The 12,222-nt window shown below is 43.5% G+C and overlaps 1 protein-coding gene across 1 annotated transcript in view; it reads left to right on the forward strand.

Annotated features, from left to right (window-relative positions):
* Positions 1-12,222, forward strand: part of LOC145411644 (uncharacterized) — a 67,350-nt gene that overhangs the window by 43,649 nt on the left and 11,479 nt on the right. Inside the window, exons 3-7 of the mRNA XM_080281650.1 lie at positions 1,003-1,131; positions 1,799-1,861; positions 2,301-2,451; positions 8,191-8,301; positions 12,007-12,106. Coding sequence (XP_080137776.1) covers positions 1,003-1,131; positions 1,799-1,861; positions 2,301-2,451; positions 8,191-8,301; positions 12,007-12,106 — 554 coding nt within the window. The remainder of the gene's footprint in view (positions 1-1,002; positions 1,132-1,798; positions 1,862-2,300; positions 2,452-8,190; positions 8,302-12,006; positions 12,107-12,222) is intronic.

Genomic DNA, 12,222 nt, shown 5'->3' on the forward strand with positions numbered 1-12,222 from the left:
CTCTCTCTCTCTCTCTCTCTCTCTCTCTCTCTCTCTCATCCTCCGTTCTCATTCTCTACCATACCTTCATTCTTCTTTTCACTTTTTGCCCTTTCCTTCCTGTCCTTCTCTCTCCCATCCTTCTCTCTTTCTCTCGTATCCCTTCATTCTCTCTCTCTTATTTTCCTGGTAACCTTACGGGCTGACGTTCTTGCTCTAAGGTTACCTGGGTACGTGCTAGGTAATTTGTTTTAGCTCAGGTGACTTGATTTTTCCCTTCCCTCTCCTCACTTCTTTTCCCCAACCATTTTTGTCTCTCAGTTTCTCGTCTTTATTCAGTTTCCTCTCCTCCCACCTCTCTCTCTCTCTCTCTCTCTCTCTCTCTCTCTCTCTCTCTCTCTCTCCCCATTCCCTCCACCCTCCACCTTTTACCACCTGGGGAGAGCTGTTGGTGTATTGGTATGAACGTCAAGCTCACAACTGATAGAACGCAATTTCGAGTCCCATGCCGGTCAGACTGTTGGACAAAGGTTGTGTCCCCTTTGTCCCGATTCACCCGGGAGTATAAATAGGGATCTGTATGGTTATTTGACTGTTAAAGATCATCGTATGGGAGAAAATTAGGACTTAACAAGAGCTGATTGTCAGCCTTTATGTCCCTCGTGGAGTCGGTAGGTGCAAATTTAATCCATCTTTCTTTCTTTTTTCTTTTCTTTTTTTCAGATCCAGGAAGGGAGTTCGGGGTAGCAGCTCTCCGCGTCTCAGATCTTAACCAGAAACTGGATATCCGCCTTAACCCCTTCAATCCGTTAACGTATTGGTGTTCATTTCATTCTTGCTGCCGTCAGACGATTTTATTCAGCACAGAAAGGATCTCTTAGTTGGGAAAGGGTTCAGGAAGGCAGTACCAAACCCCTTCAGTTAATAATTTTGCAGTCGATACGCATGAATATATCTTTACTTTTTCCCCCTTCCCAGTTTGTCCTTTCCTCCTCCTAACGCCTCCTCCACTCATCCTTACAGCAGCGGGTGGGGGCGATGGTGGTGTGGGCGGGGGTGAGGAGTTCGTAGTGGTCAACCTCAACCTCCTTCCTGATGACACACTGAGTGATGACATAATAGACGGCGTGGAAGAGGAATTCCAGACTGTAGGTAAGTGTGTGGGAGACCGTCCAAGAGTTTCAGACTGTTGGTACGTATAGGAGAGGCCTAGGTCAAGAGAATTAACTTGACCTAGGGAGAGGCTGTGCGAGAGTTCGAGACTATTGTAAGTATTTATAGGGAGATTGTAAGAGTTCCAGATTGTTGGTACATAAAGGAGAGGGCGTGCAAGAGTTCCAGATTGTTGGGAAGTATTAAAGGGAGCTTGTAAGAGTTCCAAACTGTTGGTACGTATGGGAGAGGCCGTGCAAAAGTTCCAGATTGTTGGTATGTATTGTAGAAGGGATTGTGGGGACGTGCAGCGGTTCCAGATTATTTCTCTCAGAACAATTGAGTTTTTTATTTTTTTATTTTATTTTTTTACTTAATTTATTCCATTTAAATATTTGTGAACGATTGCCTCTTTCTGTACGTTGCACTGTTCCATACAGAAATTAGGATATTTTGCTGTTTTCCCTCTTGGAGATCTTTATAACATTATTTTTATGCAACAGAATGAGTGCATTATTTTTCGTGTTATATATTCTTTTTTTTACCACAGTGATTGTTTTTTACTGTCAGATTTTATTTTGCGAGTTATTTGAATCTTCCTGTTCGGTGTTACTACATCGATTTATTTACATCGTATGGTTTATTGTATTTTTTTTCCCTCCTTCAGACGCAGAGCAAGGCGACACCGCCCTTCAAAAGAACGACACCAAAGACGACAAGCCCAAGAGCCGTAAGTCATAATTTACTACATTCCACACCCATTGTACAGAGAGAGAGAGAGAGAAATAAGTATCCTCCCAAAGTTTGACGAATACTTAGTGGACAACCCGAACCATCTGAAACACACACTGGTAGAGACGGGGTTTTCGCTGTATGTCGCCAGTTGTAAATTTTCATCAGACGGGACTGGGAAGATATTTATTTCTCTCTCTGTTCATCTCTGCGTACAAGCAACGAGTTTATCGGGTGTCGATGGAAGAAATACTGTGTTTAAAATTGTGTCCATATTTTTACCCTTTACAGTCCGAGGGTGTTACCTAAGGTGAAGAAAGAAATAGTTTAGCAGTTAGCAGTAATGTAATATAGAGATTTGCACGCTCTCTCTCTCTCTCTCTCTCTCTCTCTCTCTCTCTCTTTCTCTCTAACACCGCCCCCACCCTCCCTCCCAGGCCAGCTGTCCCTCATCTACCAAGGTGTTTACGCGCCAGATTCTCGTTTCAACGCATTCGTGGATGGAGTGATGGTCAACATGGTGGCTGAGATGAAGAGGAAGAGGATGGACCCGCTCTACTTCAGGGTGTACGATCGTGGCATTGTCGAGTGAGTAGATGACGGGGGTTGAGGGGAGAGGGTGTGCATGGGGTTAGGGAGTGTGGATGGTGGGATGGATGGTAGGGTGGGTGTGGGGTGTTGGTGGTGGGTTTGGTGTGGATGGGAACGATGGGGCTATTATAGTGTGTGTGTGTGTGTGTAAAGGAAATAGACAGGATTAATTGATGAATATTTGTGTGTGTGTGTGTGTGTGTGTGTGTGTGTGTGTGTGTGTGTGTGGAGGGGATTTACCTCTCCTACTCTGGCCATAGATTAAACAGTTCGATTTTTGAAGCCCGTCAGTCCATCCTTGCACCATCACACACTTACTGTAGGTGCCAGCATCAAATACTCCATACTGAAACCCGCCATAGCTGTTTCATTCGGGACTGGTGTGGTGATATTAGATGGAATATATTTGTGACATGCCGATGGGTTATTTGGAAGGTTAGTTAAGACTTTTTGAACGATATATAAACCTTCAAGTTGTTTCTTACCTCAGCTGGGATCGGACTTGGATGTTTTTATCAATAGATCATTCCTCTACGACTCATGTATATAAGCTGGTAGAGTATTGGCGTGGGTTTGGGTGTGGGTGTGGGTGTGGGTGATGGGCGGGACTTGTGGGGCAAGGTACTGGGTTTAATACTGAGTTTGTATGTTCAAAAAAGTTTATTCTGGTTTATTAATTTCTCCTCATTTGTGCGTAGAGATCGCTCTTCTGACCATGTAATCGGTCTCCAGTCAGGGGCTCTACCACTGAGCCGCCATACCTCCGAACTTATTATTATTATTATTATTATTACTTTTATTATGATGATGATGATGATGATGTCGATGATGATGACGATGATGATTTCGTGCGGTTATCGCCTTTGTTCGTAAGCCATTCACCAGCGACCTCGTTCTCATATCCAGCCCGCTTTCGTGACAGATCCTTCTTGCTATCTTTGAGTCTCCTCACCAAAAACGCACATTTCTCGCGTTCAGTTATAAAGAGTATGATAATAAAGAGAGTATTGTTAAACGTACCAGTCCCTGTACGACGTGAGTGTTTTGTTGCGTTGTTGAGCAACCTTGGTTTGTTAGGTGAAGCAAATCCATCAACCTCAGGCAAGTAGTCGCCCCTGAAAGGTCGTTTCGTGCAGTGAATCTTGTTCGCAGACAACGCCTCGCCACAGCGAGGCGTGGGGAAGAGCGTGGAGGATTGGTTCCTGGATGGACGCTGCCGTTGCATCTCTCCATCCAGTTAACAGGGGTACCATAGTAGGCACCACACTATCCCGTTAGTTGGTTATGTGGTGATATGTGAAATAAAAGAAGACTTGAAAGCGTTCTCCCAGTATGTAATATCCTTCACACATAGGTCATTTATCACGAGAATTATTATATTGAGATTATTGCTTATCACACATATTTCCTGTACAGCGTTAGGTATATTTAAAGACGTAATCAGAATGAAACAAAAGAAGGCAAGTAAGTGCAAGACAGAAGGCGTCATCGTCCATCCTTCTGCTGTTTTGTGAACTATATTCGTGCACATTATCTCCTGTTCTTCCATGTTCTAACTTCCCATTCATACCTGAAAACCAGTTGATAATGCAGAATACCTCTGATATTGCTTGCGCGACGAGAGGTATATTTTGACACCCAAATAAGAGTGATATGCAATAAAAGAATGTATGAAAGCGTTCTCCCATTATTTAACTATTTGCGCAGGTTATAGCTATTTATCGCAAGAGTGGTTGCACGGAGAATACTGCTTAACATATATATCTGCTGTTCGACGTAAGATATAATTTAAATTTGTAAACACGAATGAGAGAAAAGAAGATGTGAAAGCGTAAGGCACATGGGACTCTCAGCCTTCATCATTCTGCTTCGTGCACCGTATTCGGAAACCTAACGCCACCATTTTGCTGTTTCTGGACACTATTCGCAGACCTAACGCCATCATTTTGTTATTTCATGCGCACTATTCGCAGACCTAACGCCAAACGCCAAAATTCTGCTGTTTCATGCGTCTTTCTCGCGGACAAAACGCAGCTGCCATTTGAGGTTGTGGAAAGTGGCGTGGATCACCGCTTGTGGCTTTGTAGGTTACTGTGGTGCTGTGCGTTAAACACCGTAACGGAAGTAACGTGTGACATTACGGGATGATCATGGCGACATTTTTGCGTACTTTTGACGTCTGAAAGTGTTACCTGCGGATGGAAGTGTAGATCCATATTCTCTGTGTAGATTGGAAGCCGGATGCGTTGCCATGTCCGAAAAAAATTGTCAGGCGAAAGGAATCCAAAATCATGATCCATCAGTTTAGCGATACCTGAATACATTGCGACAGTAGCAAAGATAGGACGAAAGCTGCTCCGGAGTTGACCTGTTGTTTACGTGGGGAAATAAAGAAAGAATACTGGTTAACGCTTGAATTGGAGATAAGGAAAGAAAATGAATGAGAAAAATGTGAATTACTTGGTGCTGTATGTCCGCCATATTAAGCAAAGCCTGCAAACGAAAGGTACATATATACGGTGGCCAGTGTGTCAGCGACAATTACGTGAAAAGTGTTGCTGCCAGGAGGGTATGAAGGAAGTGGGTGAGAGAAGAGCTAATGTAAATAAGAGCTTTTGGTCGTCCAGTTTAAAAGAACCACAAATGGTGAGCCTCCTCACATCAGAGAACTACTTAACACAGGGACTAATAAGACCTGTTTGTAATATCAACAACAGTGCAGTATTAAAGAAGCAAGCATGTTATGTAGATGCAGTAATGTTCAGTGGCAGTTCAGGGAAACAAACTAATACTGATCTTGTATTGTGAATCGTAAAGCACGACAAGGCATTCAGTGAGGTGTGCAACGGGAGGAGGCACTTCCACCTCAAGTGCAGGCTCAATTTTTGCTCCAAAATGGAAATCATGCCCCATCTTCACACCACCCACTTACCAGCACCTTAAAGCTGATTACGTAGTTCTTAGTGTCTTCTTGCGCCATCTATAGACGGTTAAATTCAGCATAGGGGAGCTCCTTAGTAGTGAAGGCAGAGGGAGGTTGATGAAGGCAATAGCCTACCCCTTCATTTCAGTGCTGGAAAGGGACGCCTTCACGTGGTGGCACCGACGAACGTCCCTTAACTCCCTCCCTATCCCGCGAGAGGGGTGATGTATTGCAGAAGCACAGTTTCAGTCTGTAGTCCACTGGGTTCGCGTTCGGATGAGGCGAGGGCAACAACAACAACAGTAACAACAACCCTTTCAGTTAGAAAAGTCTCGTGAGCAGACTGAAATAGTATGGAGTTACCAAGAATGAAATAGAAAAGACATCCCTCGGCTGGACGGATTAATCCGTCTCAAGACATCCCTCGGCTGGACGGATTAATCCGTCTCGCGGCATTGTCCAGGAGTTGGAAGTGACACCCAGTAAGGTGCGAGCATAGTTTTACCAGCTTCATACTGCACACCCCCTCCCGGGCCTCCTCCCTTTTTTTTTTTTTTTCAAAAAGATATATCCACCACATCATGCACTACACCACTTTGTTTATATGTATCAGTGGTTGTATATATCCGTTATTATTACCTCTTCAGTCCGATGACGTACTTTATATTCCTGCCATATTCGAGCAGATTTAACGGGAGAGGTTGGATATAGTCTTCATTACCCCTCCACTGTCGGGGGTTCTTCCAAGCTGAATAAAATCGTCTGGTGTCAGCAGGATTAAACTACACACGCAGTTTTTCATAAACTTGTCCGAAGATAGCAAGAATATAATACAGATTTCCATCTCGAGTGGAAGTGATTAAAACTATCCCTTTGCATGCGATATCCGCGATGCGAATGATCGTAACAGCTACGATGTTTCATAATTTCACTGACGGAGATGAAGAGAAAAAGAGGTGTGGGAAGACGCCATGAGACGCTTAGCCGCGGTGCCCATCTCTGTAACATAAGCCTTTGAGCCTGTGGCAGGTTAACCGCTTCCAAATGTGTTGCTGATATAAGTGATAACAACCAGTCACCCCCACCTTCGAGAAATAGGGACCTGAGGTAAGACTACATGAAGTCCTTTTATTGCTGTGACGTATTTTTTTCTTTTACTCAGACGATTTTTTTCAAGTTAGGAAGTGCCTTTCATTGTGAAGGGCTAATGAAGGCTAGCACTTAGATGCGTTTCGTCAGTGCTGAATAAGATAGTGCCTGGATAGTAGTAACACAAAAACTGGACGTCATGGTGGTGAAGTGCTTAATCTTTTGACTGAAGTGAGTTTTTGTGAGTTAAACAAAATGGCTCGTCGTAAGATTAAATTAATTACAAAATTCTGTCTTCTCTGCCAAAACGTTAATCATGATAGATTGAACATTTTATGAGCTCGTGATTTTTCGTAAGTAAAATGATATCGTCTGCCGTTAGGCGAAATAAAATGCATTGTTAATATCTCGTAAGAAAAGGGCTAAGAGCAGGAGGCCGACCTATACTAGTGATAACACTGCATGGTCGAAAAGATTCCAGTCACCTTTTGGAGTTTCGAACCCATATGCTAGACACAGCCGTCACTCCGACTAGTGGTGTCTGTCCAGTAGGTCACAGGGCGGCTAGATAGGTAATTTGTATTGTATAAGTATGCATCAGTTCTAGGAATATGTGTCTGATATAGCCTACAAAGATTACCGTAGTAAGTGTTTCTTTTGTCAAATTGTTCGAATAATTTAGGATAATAATTTAAATAATACTGATATCGCGCTAAATGTAAAATTATACGAACAATGTAATGACACTTTGCGTAGCTATTGTACTCAGCTGTCGTCGGTTATCCTATTATGTAAACAGTGAATAGCATTGGTAAACATAGCCTCATTTCTCAGTGTTTATCGTTATTACCATTATTACCATCACTTGCATCATTATTATACTGTGTGTGTGTGTGTGTGTGTGTGTGTGTGATGTGGCAGTATTGTATTGTGTGATGTAACAGAGGGACGCCAGGGTTTATATTTATGATGGATCTTAAACAATTTACAAGATAAACAAGTCCTCATAATTATTTACCATAACCAGAAATAGTTCAGTTGTTATTTTCCCTTATTATTTTTCACTTTAGCATTGACTTGTTTGGTTGTGATAGATATAATATGAGTGAAGACTAAAATACGGACAAGCAGTTTTATACTTGTACACAATTTAAGTTTGAAAAATTTTGTGAATATGGAACCAGGGTCACCACACTCCCCACACCTGCCTCATTCACACCTGCCATGCCCACACCTGTCTCATACTCACACACCTGTCACTAACACACACACACACACACACACACACACACACACACACGTCTCCCTCTCGCACAGTTCGGGTAGTTGTTATGGTCGTGCGTTTATAGGCTAATATTGTTCATAGATATAATCGTTATTGTTCAAGCGGACAAGCAAAACGAGTGAGATAGAACACAATTACAAAGAGTTAGGTACTAGAGCACATATTATTTATCTCATGTGAATATCGACATAGTCAGCAACCGTAACTTACAAGAGGATATTGAGCTGTAATGGGCAGAATAAGTCGGTAAGGATCAGTGTGCTGCCAAATCTCCGAAGCCACATTCAGTGGGGCCCATTATTACCGTTTTTATTCACTGTTGTATGTAGCCTACAGGATCATTTTGTCAGAGCATATAACCATTTTACATTACTTATAAACACAACACATCTGATCAGTTTTATATATCTGGTTGTAAAATATATATCATTTGTGTCAGGCACGTCTCAACACGTCCACGGTCTGGGCGAGAAGATCCAGCCTCCCCGTCCCCTGCTGAGCCCCCTGCCGCCTCACCCTCAGAGCCGTCACCCTCAGCCAGGACACCAAGGTACGTAGGATACAAGGCTGTGTTCCAGGTGGCATGGGAAGCTTCGTAATTCCTTTTCCTTAGCTACATATTTGTATCTTACATTTTAACAAGCTCATGAGTGTTACTTAAATCTCTTTAATATCGACAAAAAAAAAAAAAAAAAAACAGGATTTATAAAGGTGTAAACTGAAGAATAAATTACGAGGGAGGAGAAGAGGTGTTATGAAATCTCCAAATCTCGCTTAGAATACAATCGCCAGTTTAGGAGGTTAATAAAAATGGGGCTGGGGCTAAGATGTGAATGAATGTGTTTAAATGGATGAGTAAATGGAGAGTGTGTCTTCCTGTCTCGGCTACCTCCCTTTCCTTGGGGGAAGCAGCCTAGGTATATAGATAGATGTTCACGTCTACGCTCGTTGTCCTCTTGATTCTCAAGCTGAGGTTCCCTGCGAACACGCCACTACCTGAGGAACTAGAGCCGTTTTAAGGAGATGGAGATAGACCCTGGGAGTATACTCGTACCCTGTGAAACTACGAGCTATAGGATTGATAGTTTGAATGCAGAGTACGAGGCGTGAGGGGAGGGGAGTGGCAGCCCCCCCAGAACTAGGAAAAATGCGTCATGTTTAAGGGCACATTAAAACTATTTGAATCCCAAGATTATTAAGAAGGTATTTTCCTTAATATTTGAGTGTAAACTTATTTGTTTTCGGTTTGTTCTGATACATATTTATCGCTCACTATCAATTATCATGTGATTGCAATCTGAACTTGAGATTTTAAGCATATTAGCTGCTTACACATATCTCTTTTTTTTGCATATAGTCACATACATTCGTGCAACATGTACGGTACATTTAGTAGTAGTTATTTGGAGACCAGGGTAACTTCGAACAATGTAGAGCCAGCTACTGTACTTTCATCCCCCACCCCCAGCGAAATCCCTGCCCGTGAAGGTTTTTTCAAACTTCACCGATAAGAACAAGAACAGGATTAGCCTGCCTTCCTCTGGTTAACTTTGGTCGTGTGACATTGCCTGCTGAGCATTCTCAAGGCATTCAGTTTGTCCTGTCACCTGAGTACATTCCGCCTGATTACACGTTCCCGCTACGTCTGTATTTCCGATGTACTCCTCGTTCACTTTTGTATTTTCTTACCATTTTCTTCCAGAAAATTAAACATACTTTTAGACAATGTTTCTCTTTCAAATATGTAGTCAGAGCTTTGTGTTGTGTCTGTATAATTAATTCATTAAATTAGATATTATTGACTTGATCTTCCCACTTCCAAAAGATTTCATCCAGCCATGGGGAGTTTTCCGATTTGAGCAGTTAGATGTATCCGTAATCAGCCTCTTTAATACTAATATTGTTCAGTAAAATCGTCTGATAGTAATTAGGAATATGTTCTCGGGCTGAAGGAATCACACACACACACACACACACACACACACACACACACACACACACACACACACACACACACAAACTTTCTTAGCCGGGAAGCCAGGTGTGGCCGTATATTTTTACCTGTGTCGTTTATTGCCAGGTGAGTGGTTCGTGTTGCTTACTCACGTTATTCTTGTTGTTGTTGTTGTTCTTCTTCTTCTTCTTCTTCTTCTTCATCCTCTCTGGCTTCTTTCTTTTCTTGTTACTTTTCTTCATCTTCTTAGAAAATAAAGTGGAACTAAGCCATTCTGTCTTATCTTCTGTATCTATCGTCAGAAGCCTTAATCCCGTAAGGGATGGCCACAGACAAATCGCCTCCATGTCGCCCTGTCTTCTACCATTTAGCTTCCCTTCCTTCAGCTCACACTCCCCTTTCTCATATATCTCTTTACTCCATCCCTCCATCTCGTTCTAGTTCTCCCACTTCCCCTCTCCCCTTTCACCTCATTCACATACACTCTTTTAGTTTTTCATTCTCAGTCCTCTCCGCATGGCCAAGCCGTCTCAGAGCATTTCTCTCTACGTTTTCAGTCACATCCACATCCACACCACAACCCTCCTTCACATCCTCATTTGTCTGTTTGTCTCTTCATGCAGCTCCATATTCTCCTTTCATACAACGCATTTCCATTGCTCTCGTTCTTGACTTGAGGCCTTCCAACAGGGTCCATGCTTCACTTCCGTACGTTGGAGTTCACAATACTGTCATGCACCAACCTTTTTACTTTCAAATTCACTTTCCTACTCTTCATCACTGTTTTCAGTGAACTAGCAACCTTTCTTCCCACTAGTGCCCTTTCATGCACTTCATCTTCCAAACTAAGCCATTACATTACTAATATTGGCCAACCTACAATGCCCTTCCCCACTGCTTACCACTGTCCCAGCCTATCCTGCCCGCTCATTTCCACACAGCCCACCCTTTTACTACCCGTCCCAGCATCGAACTTCTAAATTACACCTTCCCACCAGCAGCACCTCTCCTCATACATACTCCATCTTCACAGGGTGTACTCATGCTACCCTGCCCCACCACCAAGTTAGCTGAATCACCTACTTCATTCTGCCACCTCACTTATTTTTTTGCTGCTCCACATTTGAATTGCACCTCACCACCCTACAGCAGTCATCTCCATAGAGTGGTCTTCCCTTGGCATGCCCCTTCCTCGCAGCCCATCCCGGCCACCCTTCCTCGCAGCCCATCCCGGCCACCCTTCCACTCACCCAACCCACATGTAGTCGCATGTTGTGATGTCTTTAAAATGGTTATGTGTACGTCGATTGCCAGTCAGCAGCAGCATCCATTTACACAGAGTATGCCCCCCCCCCCTCGACATGCTCCAACACGCGCCTCTATCCATCCTACTCATTACGGCGCGCGCGCGCACGCACGCACGCACGCACGCACGCACGCACGCACGCACGCACACACACACACACACACACACACACACACACACACACACACACACACACACACACACACACACACACACACACACACACACACACACACACACACACACACACACACACACACACACACACACAGATGTAGATATATAAAAGATGCGATATGTCCTATTAGTTTGGAACCACATGTAAAATACTGAAAACGGCCTATTTTCAAAAAATATTTTCAGTGTGTCCAGTACTGTGACTAATACACCTATGAAGACGAGATATTCAGTCGGCGAATGTGCAGCACCGTGGTTTTTATGGTTCGAAACTTATGGGACGGCCTGTAGCCATATTAGGAGAGGCTCTCTGCCTCAAAAGGTTAACTCATTTCCCTCATTTCATACATCTGTCATTTGTTTGACGCCATCTTTGTTGTGCCGTGACTCTGTGTATTGTCGTATGTGATGAGGTAATAAAAGCCACAGGCAATGGTTATAAATCGCCCCTTGGAGAAGTCATGCCTAATAAGCCATCGATGTACTGTAGGTCAGTTGGTAGAGCGACTGGCAGCTTGTTGGGTTGTCGAAGGTTGGAGTGTCAGTCAGGACATGGTAAAGACTCCCCAATAAGCTTAGGCTCACTCTATTATAACAGCGTCCTATGAGAGGTATGCCTGACAAGAAGACCTCTAGATAATGTTTCCGTACCATAATCAGTAATAACCCACCATTCCCTCATAACAGATCTCACTCTCCATTTTAAGTCCCAGCCTTGACCTTCCAGTTTGTTTTTGGTCTACCATTTTTTTTTTTTTTTTCGAACCAGTCCGCTCTTACTCAGTTTTTCACCCTGGCTTGTCCCTCGTCTTTTACAGGCAGCGTGGTAGTGCCATCGGCGGCGGTGTCATTCGCGGCCTCACCAACGTGAAGAGGTTCGGCAACGCGGAGGTCCAGATAGCAGGCAACAACACGCTGGTGAGACGGTGGTTGTGGTGGTGGTGGTGGTGGTGGCATGGAAGGTAGTGAGGTTTATAAGATAGTAGTAGTAGTAGTAATAGTAGTAGTAGTAGTAGCAGTGGTGGTGGTGGTGG

The sequence above is a fragment of the Coenobita brevimanus genome, chromosome 90, assembly GCF_032717465.1.
Source record: "Coenobita brevimanus isolate Jiangsu-jjx chromosome 90, ASM3271746v2, whole genome shotgun sequence".
Classification (NCBI taxonomy): Eukaryota; Metazoa; Arthropoda; class Malacostraca; order Decapoda; family Coenobitidae; genus Coenobita; species Coenobita brevimanus.